Source organism: Phyllostomus hastatus, unplaced genomic scaffold (assembly GCF_019186645.2).
Source record: "Phyllostomus hastatus isolate PE091 unplaced genomic scaffold, TTU_PhHast_1.1 phas_contig_137, whole genome shotgun sequence".
Classification (NCBI taxonomy): Eukaryota; Metazoa; Chordata; class Mammalia; order Chiroptera; family Phyllostomidae; genus Phyllostomus; species Phyllostomus hastatus.
In genome coordinates this window covers 20,623,566-20,636,015 of record NW_025333583.1, presented here as the reverse complement: position 1 = coordinate 20,636,015, position 12,450 = coordinate 20,623,566, and the positions used below count along the sequence as shown (strand labels likewise).

The window sequence follows — 12,450 nt, the reverse complement described above, 5'->3', positions numbered from 1 at the left end:
TATTATTCTTAACCTCCCCCTGTCTATTTCCTATGTACTATTTATACTACTTATTCCCTGTACCTTTCCTCCCATTCCCCACCTCCTCTTTCCCACTGATAACCCTCCATTTGATCTCCATTATGTGATTCTGTTCCTGTTCTAGTTGTTTGCTTAGTTCCTTTTTGTTTTAGGTTTGGTTGTTGATAGTTGTGAGTTTATGGTTATTTTACTGTTCATAGTTTTGATCATCTTCTTTTTCTTAGATAAGTCCCTTTAACATTTCATATAATAAGAGCTCGGTGATGATGAACTCCTTAAACTTGACCTTCACTGGGAAGTACTTTATCTGCTCTTCCATTCTAAATGATAGGTTTGCTGCATAGAGTAATCTTGGATGTAGGTCCTTCCCTTTCATGACTTGGAATACTTCTTTCCAGCCCGTTATTGCCTGCAAGGTTTCTTCTGAGAAATCAGCTGACAGTCTTATGGCCACTCCTATGTACCTGTCTCCTTTCCTCTTGCTGCTTCTAAGATTCTCTCCTTATCTTTAATCTTGGCTAATGTAATTATGATGTGCCTTGGTGTGTGCTTCCTTGGGCCCAACTTCTTTGGGACTCTCTGAGCTTCCTGGACTTCCTGGAAGTCTATTTCCTTCACTGGATTGGGGAGGTTCTCCTTCATTATGTTTTCAAATAAGTTTTCAATTTCTTGTTCTTCCTCTTCTTCTGGCACCCCTATGATTCAGATGTTGGAACATTTAAAGTTGTCCTGGAGGTTCCTAAGCCTCTCCTCAGTTTTTTGAATTCTTATTTCTTCATTCTGTTCTGGTTGAATGTTTATTTCTTCTTTCTGGTCCAAACCATTGATTTGAGTTCTGGTTTCCTTCCTGTCACTGCTGGCTTTCTATACATTTTCCTTTATTTCACTTTTCATAGCCCTCACTTTTTCCTCTATTTTGTGACTGTACTCAACCAATTCCTTGAGCATCCTGATTACCAGTGTTTTGAACTCTGCATCTGATAAGTTGGCTATCTTTTCATCACTTAGTTGAATTTGCTCTGGAGCTTTGATCTGTTCTTTCATTTGGGCCTTTTTTTTTTTTGTCTCAGTGCACCTGTTACTAGTAAGGGGCGGAGCCTTAGGTATTCAGCAGAGCCTGGCAATCACATCTCCGTGTTGTGGCGCTGTAGGTGGGGGAGGGGCCCAAGAAGGAACAATGCCTTCTTATTCAGCTCTCTTCAGTCACTTCCTCCCCTACCCACAAGTAAGTTGGGCCTTTCTGCTGCTGATTTCCCGGTATGTGGGTTTGTGTATGTTCTAGGACCCTGTGGGTCTCTCCAACAAGCTCGCCTGTGAGGCTGGGAGTCTCTCCTGCAGCCCACCACAGGTTTTTTCACTCAAGGTTTTGAGGTTTTATTTCCCTATGCTGGAACCCTGGGTTGCTCAGTCTGTCTTGCTCCCCAGTTGTTCCTCCCAGTTTCTCTGCATGCAAATGTGTAACCACCTGCTCTGCCTGCTGCCACCTCACTCAGTCCACCAGCTGCTGCCTTGCTGTGAGTCCTCTCCACCCACCTGCCCATCTCTGCCCCTCCTAACAGTCTGGATGACTGTTTCTTCTTGAACTCCTTGGTTGTCAAATTTTCATACAGTTCAATTTTCTGGCAGTTCTGGTTTCTTTTTGTTTTTAAATTGGTTATTGTCCTTTTGATTGTGTGAGAAGGCACAGTGTATCTATCTATGCCTCCTATTTAGTCTTTTAAATAGGCATTTCTGATGGTTTGGATGCAGTGAATCCATGGAACTTGCTCTAGGAAAAATTGATCTTTATTTAAAAAAACAAAAATGACAAATAATACCACAAATGATGCATTTTCAAATGTGCGGAGATGCATTTTAGGATTTGCCTCTTACAAAGTAGTCATTTCCTCTTAAATTTAACTTATTCTTTTCTTTAAAGATTTTATTTATTTATTTTTCAGAGAGGAGGAAGGAAGGGAGAAAAAGAGTGAGAGAAACATTGATATGCAAGAGAAATATGAACCAGTTGCCTCTTGCATGCCCCCAGTTGGGGATCTGGCCTCTATCCCAGGCATGTGCCTGACAGGGAATCAAACTGGCAACCTTTCAGTTTGCAGGCTGGCACTCTATCCACTGAGCCACATCAGTCAGGGCTAAATTTACCTTATAATTGACTCCCATCCTGGCTAAGTTTCCTGCGCTCAGTACCCCAGATCCACAGATGTCCACGATTTTGCTGCTGAAATCCTAAAATTTGTTGTGCAGCACCTTACTATTCAAAGTGTGGGCCACGAACCAATGTCAGTCCAGAACCACTTGTTACAAGCCTATGGCAAGTACCAAAACTTAAGAAATGTTTTAGAAACTTTTACTAGTATGACCAAGTATTTTATTTTTTAAAATATATCGTATTGATTATGCTATTACAGTTGTCCTAATTTTTCCCCTTTTGCCCCATGCCCAGTATACCCATTCCCTCCAGCAATCCCCACCCCCTTAGTTCATATCCATAAATCATGCATATAAGTTCTTTTGCTTCTCCAATTCCTATACTGTTCTTAACATCCTCATGTCTATTTTGTATCTACCAATTTGTACTTCTTAATTTCTGCACCTTTTCCCTCGTTCTCCCCCTCCCCCCTCCCAAATGATAACCCTCCAAATGATCTCCATATGTATGATTCTGTTCTTGTTCTGCTTGTTTGCTTATTTTGTTTTTCAGATTCAATTATTGATAGTTGTGAATTTGTTGCCATTTTAATGTTCATAGTTTTGATCTTCTTTTTCTTAGATAAGTCCCTTTAACATTTCATATAATAAGGGCTTGGTGATGATGAACTCCTTTAGTTATACCCTGTCTGAGAAGAACTTTATTTGCCCTTCCATTCTAAATGATAGCTTTGCCAGATAGAGTAATCAAGGTTGTAGGTCCTTGCTTTTCATCACTTTGAACACTTCCTTTTCTTTAAGATTTTATTTATTTATTTTTAGAGAGAAGGTCAGGGAGAAAGAGAGGGAAAGAAATATGGATGTGAGAGAGAAACATCAATTGGTTGCCTCTTATACATGCCCTGACCAGGGACTGAACCCACAACCCAGGCACATGCCCTGATGGGGAATCCAAATGGTGACCTTCCACTTTGTGGGACAACACCAAACCAACTGAGCCAGACAGGTCAAGGCTGATTACAGTGTTTTGAGATTAATTTACATTCCTCAGAAGAAAAATCATTAATTGAGCAAATATTTACTGAGTACAAACTACATGTTAAACATTATTTCTAGACTTTGAGGACACAGATATAAACAAAACAAATTCCTGTCCATAAGGAGAATATATTATAGTGGTGGTAAGAAAAACATTGATAAAATATATAAAATGTTGAATATTGCTGAGTAGTCAAGAAAGTTATGAGAAAGAAGGATATTTCATTTTAGATATGGGGGTCTCACTAAAAAGATGATATTTGACCAAACCCTAAAGGATTTTAGAGAGCCTGCTGTGCAGATATGCATAACAGGAAAATGAGTATGGCTAACAAGGAGAGAGTTTTAAGAAATGAGTGGTAACCAGGTTCGGAGAGGTGGCCACATGCAGTAGGCCTTTGCAACTAAAGAGAGAGAAGAGATCCAAAAATTTATCCAGCTTGAAGAGGTTGAAAAGAGAGAAGAACCCAGCAAGCAAAGGCAGGATACTGAGAAGGAATGACCAGTAGGAAGAAGTCCAGGAAAGTATGGTGCCTGGGAGCCAAGCCAAGAGAAGGAGAGAATAATCAACTGTGTTAAGTAATGGGATGAATCAAGTAAGGATGGAGAACTGGTCATTGGGTTCAGCTCTTCATGATTATGACAAGAGCAATTTGGTGGAGTGATGGGGATGAAAACTTAACTGGAGTGAGTACAAAGGAAAGTGGAAGGACAGGAATAAAGACTGTGCATATAGCCCTGGCCAGGTTGCTCAGTTGGTCAGAATGTCATCCTGACATGCTGCAGTCATGGGTTCCATCCCTGGTCCAGGCATGTACAAGAAATCAACCAATGAATGCATAAATGAATGGAAAAACAAATTGTTTTTCCCTCTTTCTCTCTATAAAATCAATTTTTAAAAAATACTGTGCTTACAGAAAATTATGTCAAAATTTTCTGTTAAAGGAACAGAGGAATGGCATGGCAACTGCAAGGGTAAGTGGGGGGTCAAGAGAGAGTTTTTAAGGGATGGAAGCAAATCCAATCAAGATTATGGGCAATGAAACTGAACTTAGCAAAATGAATCTGTCAGAGGATACTGGGAACTTTGAGAATAGGTCACTGTAAATATTCATATATTATCATAAGAAACTACTCACAAAACAGTTCAATAAACTATTTTTATATTAAACATTTCATTCAAATATTTACATTAAATCGGAATTATAGGACATATATCTGTGATTTCATACCATTGAGTCTTAGCTGATATTTCTCAACTATCTTCAGGAGTTCAGTGCATGTCTCTTGAATGGAGTGAAAAACCTTTGAAATATAAATTTTATTAGGACAATTTATAGAACCATAAACAAATACAAAGTATCTGTTATACATACTTCAAAAGCAGAACATTTTCTTGTATGTATTATGTCTATTTTTTCCTGGACTGTGATGTACTTCAATTTTGGTTTTATTTCTGATATAGAAAGCACATTTAGATTTCACTCATGATGTTTGGAAAAAATTGTGATAAATACATGTGAGCTAATAAAAATTTATAATTGTGGAGTTTTGTCCTCTCCTCAGCTTCAAGCTGTCTAAAGAGCAAAAGGGTAACTCCAACATAAACTGCATCAAGCAGTGCCAACCACAGATGAAGAGTATAGATAACCTTAGAAAATGTCAACTCTGACTCTGGCTTTTCTCCAATATTGGTCTAAGCAAAAGAGGTCAGTGAACTCACCATAAAAATTAAATAATGTATTACAATATCAAAAATAAGTTACCTGTAAATTATTTTTGTTTAAACATTTCCATGTAATTCCTGTATTACTACTATTGCTAATAGCTAATAGAAAAATCAATGATCTAATACAGTCCCATTTCAAAGTAAGAACATGAAAACTTGAGATTAGGACACATATACATGAGTTAGGTCTTCACACATATCTATAAATTTAAGTTTTCCCAGAGAAATGGCTGGTATAGGTTTTAGGGTTCAGGCCTTCTTCTAACAAACTCCTATGCTGAAGAATTGCTATAAAACTTTAGTTCAAAAAGACCCTGGCACTGTGATATATTAAGTCCTAATCCTATGATTATCAAATAAATTTTCTGCCCTGGCTGATATGGCTCAGTGGATTGAGCACTGGATTGCAAACCAAGGGGTTGCTGGTTCCATTCCCAGTCAGGGCACATGCCTGGGTTGTGGGCCAAGTCCCCAGTAGGGGGCACTCAAGAGACAACCACACACTGATGTTTCTCTCCCTTTCTTTCTCCCTTCCCCTCTCTAAAAATAAATAAATAAAATCTTTAAATAAATAAATAAACAAACAAATAAATACATTTTCCAATATCACCATTAAGCCTGCTCATCCCATCTCTGAAGCACTTTTGCTACTACTTTGATGTTTGGTTAGGACTAAGGAAGACTGATAACAGACACTAAAATCTAAATGGAGAGCAACCATCAATTTTCCATGTAAGTTTTATATGTTTCAACTGAACTTGGTATGTACATTTGGCAACTTAAAAAGCTGTTTTAAATCCATATGGAAGTAGACTAGAGAAGAATACAAAAAATGATAGTAATACTATGAGAAAGTGATTATGGTTGATTTTTCCCATGGTCCTTGAAAGATTTATATGCTATTGCTATTAATTTATACAATGGAAATATTTTTTTTAGTTTTAGTGAAGTATAATTTCACAAGTATGATTTTATTTATTTAACAAAGATTTTATTTATTCATTTTTAGAGATCAGGGAAGGGAGGGAAAAAGAGAAAAAAGAAATATCAATGTGCATTTAAAGTGTATAACGTAATGACTGATATAAGCATACAAACAATGAAAATATTTCTCATTCTTAAAAAAATAGTACAAATGTGGGAGAAAGTTCTTGGTTGATTCAAAATATTTGTCTAATGAACAAGCATAACACTAAAATATAAAATATGTTACCTATAGATTGCCTAGTGATGTAAAACAATACAAAAATATCTACTTCTGGGGAATATGGGAGGACACAGTGAAAAGTTCCCTTAGTGTTAAAACATAAAATACTTATTTTAAAATACTTAAAATAAAGTCCCTTTATGTCCCCAACATTTGTCATTGAATCCTAAGAGGAATACTTTCAAATAATTTATCTATTTCCATATGTGTTAGGGCAATGACACAGTTTACTTACTATGAATGAAAATACTTAGTACATTAAGCCGTATTTAATTAGACCTTTATTTTTAAAAATTTTTTACCCTCACCTGTGAACATTTTTTCATTGCTTTTAGAGAAAGAGGAAGGGAGAGGGAAAAGGAGAGAAAGAAACACTGATATAAGAGAGAAATATTGATTGGCTGCCCCCATAGGCACCACAACTGGAGATCAAACCTGCAACCCAAGCATATGCTGTGACGGGAATCAAATATGCAACTCTTCGGTCCTTGGGATGATGCTCCAACCAACTGGGCCACACCAACCAGGGTGACCTTTATTTTTAAGAATCCCAACAAATGATTATATTTCAAGCATAGCAGAGCATCTGCTTGGAATCATTTGTACAAGTTATCTTAAATTAGTACATGTACATATAATCAGTAAATCTGCATTTAAATATCCAGACCTTTGCCCTGGCCAAGTGGTTCAGTTTGTTGGAGCGTCATTCCATACACCTAAAGGTTGCAGGTTCAATCCCCGGTCAGGGAGTGTATAAGAGGCAACCAATTGATGTTTCTTTCTCTCTTTTTCGCTCCCTTCTTCTCTCTCTAAAAATCAATAAACATGTACTTAGGTTAGGATTTAATTAATTAAAATCCAGACCTTTCATTAATATACATGAGACCTTTCCTCTAATTACCTTAATTACTTATAAGTTTAAAGTTGTTTCATGGTAATTATTCCTTTTAATTAAGATGAAAAACAGCCAAAAATGCATTATGAAATACTTCAATAACTCTATCTCTTAATAATTGAAAAAAATTCTAACTTATTTCTGTGAGATGTAAAGCTTCACACAAATGTAGTAAAACTATTATGACATGATATATAATGAATATATGGTATCAGTTAGGAAAATAAGTAATTCATTAACATTTAGCTTAAAAACTATATTACTTATACCAGAGAAATTAATTCATGACTTATCTAATTTATGAACACCAGTTCTGTCAGTTCTCAATTTTTGAGAATTACAACCTCTTATCCAGAAGATCTAATAGATGGATATAGTTTATTATCAAATTTGCATTTATCCCAATAAGTTCTTCAGTGTAAAATCCTGTCATAATCCTCCTTGTAGTCCCAAGTAATAACCACTAATATGAAAACACAGAATCTTCACATTTACCTCAAGTTTAGCATCCAGTTCTGCATCAGATGCTACCACATGTTCATCCTCCTTCTTTCCTGTGGCTTTGATGAAGATCTGTTTAGTTCTCCAATATTTTTTTTGCATTCTGCTAACCACGGACTGGTCATCTTCTGCTCTAGGCTGCCCAAAGGAATCCATGGAGTGACTATAAGGAACAGACTAAAAGTTATGCTAAGTGAAATAAGCCAGTCAGAAAAGGACAAATACAATATCATTTCACTCATACATGGAATCTAATGAGCAAACGGAACTACCAAGCACACTAGAGACAGACTTAGATAGATAGCAAGCTGATAGCTCTAGGGGGCAGGGGTAGTTAGTGGGAAGAGGGATGGAGCAAAAAGGAAAAAGGACTCCTGGACATTGACAACAGTGTGGTGATTGCTGGGGAGAGGGAGACATAAGGAGGATAAATGGTAATGGAAAAACACAATAAAAAATATTTCCAATAATAAATATCTGCTTAGTCAATATTTAATCTAATTAAAAACTAAAAAGCTATGCACCCCGATGTTCATAGCAGCACAATTTACAATAGCTAGGTGCTGGAAGCAACCTAGATACCCATCAATAAATGAATGGATCAAAAAATTATGGTACATTTACACAATGAAATTCTATGCAACAGAAAGAAAGAAGGACCTCCTACCCTTTGCAACAGCTTGGATGGAGCTGGAAAGCATTATGCTAAGTGAAATAAGCCAGGCCATGAAAGACAAATACCATATGACCTCACCTTTAACAGGAACCTAAACAACAAAACAAAGAAACAAGCAAAATATAACCAAAGACACTGAAAAAGAGGACAGGCTGACAATGACCTGAGGGGAGAAAAGAGGGAACTTCAGGAGAGAATGGGAAGGGTTTACAGGAACAAATTTAAAGAACACATGGACAAAAGCTAGGGGGAGGGTGGTAATGGGAGGAAAGTGGGGAGGGTTGGGTGGGTGGGCTGGAATGGAAGTAAAAGGGAGAAAACTGTACTTGAACAATGATTAAAATAAAAAAAACAAAATAAAATAAAAAGATGCTAAATAGTATATTAATGTTAATAGCTAAACATGCTAATATTTGCTTTATATGATATACTAGTAATAATTATAACCTGCACAAGTAACAGGCAAAAAGATTAATGATAATTAATTTCAGTTAGGTGACAAAGGTAATAAAACTGTTAATGACTTTGCAATAATGGCTGGAAATAATTTTATTTTACCTGACCAATTTCTATTTGTAGACATTTATTAGTTTCTAATTTTTGCTTTTGTAATAATACTGCAAAATGAATATGTATACATTGAAATGAATGTGTATACATGCAAAGATGTATACACATCTTTGCATACCACTATCATTTCCTTAGGAAAACTTCCTGTAGTTATAACTGCTATGTCAAAAGAATACACATTTAATAAATATTCTCAGATATGCAAAATTCAAATACACTCTCTTTAAAAATCACTCAAAGAAATACTTTAGTATCCAAAAAATAAAGTCTTAGGTATAGGGGAAATCTGTTATAAAGAAATAGAGATAGAAATTGTAACCTATAAGCTTAAAAATTGTCAAAGTGATTGTTCTTAACAAGGTTAACATGACTATATAAGGAAAGGCAATTGTGAAAAGTATTCCTTAAGGAGAAGTAAAAGAATGAAATAATACTAGTTTTAAAAGCCCAAATTACTCTAATCAATGGGAGATAGGAACAAAGGGAAGTACTGCAGTGTGTGAGTCATTCATCATTTCCAGGGGAATCAATAGATACTAACGTATTCTCAATGTTGCTAAAGAGATAGAGATTCATTTTCTTTTTATTTTAAAGTAACTACTAATTAAATAAAAATAGAATGTCTAATTTATAAATTACTGAGGGCTAAACAAGAAAAACAGCAGAAGGGTGGAAAAAACAGGAGTAATGCAACATAAAAAACAGTATAAACTCAGATGACAGAGTAAAAACAATTATACATTTTAGTATGATAAATGCAAACTTCCTCTTAAACACAAAGAACCTCAAATCATAGAAAGCAGAAAACTACATCCAATGGCATGCTGGTTGAGAGCCATCTAAAATGGCAAATGGCATTACGCTGTTATAATGCATTAGACACAGCAAATAGCATTATACTGTTCTGACACAGTCTTGAGGAAAAACTTGCAGTTCATCTTTCTGCTTCAATTTCTTTCCTCCTTTGGTTGCTCTTGACTTGCTTTTGTTTAGTCTCCCTGCCCCTAGATTGTTATTAGTATGAGGGTCAGTCGAGTTGTATGACAAAGTACTGATCTCTTCTACTATGTTGACTGCAGGCTTAGCCCAATCAGTTACAAGAACAAAACCCAGGGAGTATCAGGAGAGAACATCTATTCTCTGCCTCGACTTCCATGCTGCTGTAGCTCAAATAGTACTCTCCTGGCTTCTTTCCACTTCCTCACCATCTGCTTCATGGGGGAACAGAGTAAGTTATCTGACTGGATTTGAGAGTAATAAACTTATGCTTCTTTTTCCTCTCTGGAAGCTATCCTACCTGCAGAGTGCACACCATTCCTAGCAAGAGGAGGACAGTAGCTGGGTGGGTAAATCTGCAAAAAATGAGATTTGCACAATTTGGGTTTTTGACTGAGGGCAGTGCTAAATCTGCTTCCACTGTGGGTAGGTTGAGCAGAAAGCCAAATGGTGTGAGATATGAGATGATAGAGTTCAAGGCTAGAAACTACCAGAAATTTAGGAAAAATATTCTGGAAGGGGGGCAGCCAAAGAGGAGGGGATCCCCAAAATCTACATACAAAATCCTCCCAAGATCTGTGCCGATCATGAGGTGAAGGAGGGGATCCCAAGGGTCCTGGCAGAAAATTAGCCACTGAAAACTGAAGTGATACCTGGAAAAACAAAACTATAATACAAGGCCACTGTAATCAAAACAGCCTGGTACTGGCATAAGAACAGGCACAAAGATCAATGGAACAGAATAGAGAGCCCAGAAATAAACCCATGTCTCTGTGGTCAATTAATATTTGACAAAGGACTCACGAACATACAATGGAGAAAAACAGCCTTTTCAATAAATGGTGTTGTGAGAACTGGACTGGTACATGCCAAAAAAAAAATGAAACTTGACCACCAACTTAAACCATATACCAGAATAAACTCAAAATGGATAAAAGACAAGTATAAGCCATGAAGCCTACTGAAATTATTAGGGACTTTGATACTGATATCAAAGACAGACTATCAGTCATGGATTGAGAACCTGCCCCTAAGGAAAAAGGACCATGGACAACAGTGAGGTGACTGCTGGAGGGAAGGGGTTATAAGGGTACTAAGTGGTAATGGGAAAAAATACAATAAAGATTAAATTTAAAAAAAAGAGAATCTGCTCCTCAAACTGCTCTAAAGGACATATTATATAAATTATCAGCTGTAATATTAGGCTAGAATCACATCCAGGTTATAAACATGAATCCTTTCAGATAGGTGACCTTAATTGTTGTTAAGCTAAACATGGTTTGGTTACTGAGTTGTTACTGAGATACTCAAACCATTACAGGACTAGAGTAGTTAAACTTTAAAAATGCACTGAGACAGTAGAACTAGTGCAGAACTAAATTAGCTGAAATTTCCAAACAGTCCCAGTAAGAAAGTCAGTTTCATGCACATATTAAATAAATGCCAACTTTGTCTTAAGTGCTATACTTGGTACTATAATCATGTACCAATAAGACACCGATACAATAAAATTAAATTAAATACACACCTGTGTTTATCTACAACAGAAAGACTATGGCAATTACCACCATCCTATTATAGATCTGAAAATCTTCTACTACACAGGTAAGTTGCCTGCAGAGTGGTTACCACCTTGACCTATTATTCTCATAAAAGTACTAAAGCTTAATCATTTTTCAAAAAGAATTCAAATGTACATGAAAGGTAAAGTCTTAGAGAAGCCTTAAAATATTTAAAAGTTCCTAATAATCTTAGTACTACTACTTGCTAACATAATTATATTATACTTGTAGTACCCTTGATAGTTTTGAAAACATTTTTACACATTTTATTTCCCTTGATCCTTATGATAACCCTGAAAGCTAGAAATGGCAGATTTTATTATTCCAGTTTTATAGAAGACATTGCTGAGGTTCTGTAAAATTAAGGTAAATTTCTCGAGGATACACATACATTAAGAACATCTTGATACTTAGCACACAGCCAGGTCTTCTGACTCCACAGGCATATTCTTTTTCATTTTGAAGGTGGTAAAAGTATGATTAAAGTTGTCTTCTGTTTTATAGTCAGTTTACTTAAACATACAGTATTAGTTTTCTAATTTTAACCCATAGGTTTTTTAGAATTAGGCACATAAAAAAGGTGTTACTTATAAGAATAAAAACAATAAAGAAAAGTCATTAAGAAAGCTAATGTCTACATTGCAAACCACATTTGAATTTCTCATTAAAATAAGATTGATTTTTACATAAGTAAGTCTATAATTTAATAGTCAGCATAATTTTAGTCTGTAAAGAAGAAGCTGTATAAAGAAAACAAATTAGATCTTTTTTTCCCAAAATTATATGGCTTAATTATATGGTTATGGATTATCAACTACTTTTCAGACTTTCTGACAGATTTAAGAATTTACTATGGAAATATAATTAATTTACTTATACCACTTTAGTCATATTATTTCATGAAGAATACAAAGCCTATCTAGAAGGTATCTAGTCACTATAATATGAAAAATAGAGACATTTATTGAGGAAGATACAAGATACAAGAAACATTGTACATAGGAAAATGATGCCTCAGTCCCCTTCAAAGTAGGCACCTTGCAACTTCACATAGTTCTCCTAATGGCCATCAGCTTCCCTGTAGCATTTTCCTTGAATCTCATCAAC

General features: G+C 35.8%; 1 protein-coding gene across 2 annotated transcripts in view; it reads right to left on the bottom strand.

The window, feature by feature from the left end:
• ICA1L (islet cell autoantigen 1 like) overlaps positions 1-12,450 on the bottom strand; it is a 45,548-nt gene that overhangs the window by 21,936 nt on the left and 11,162 nt on the right. For both annotated transcript variants that reach the window (XM_045854668.1, XM_045854677.1), the window contains 2 exons: positions 7,534-7,702; positions 4,440-4,512 (listed from right to left, as the gene is read on the bottom strand). In XM_045854668.1, coding sequence (XP_045710624.1) covers positions 4,440-4,512; positions 7,534-7,702 — 242 coding nt within the window. The remainder of the gene's footprint in view (positions 1-4,439; positions 4,513-7,533; positions 7,703-12,450) is intronic.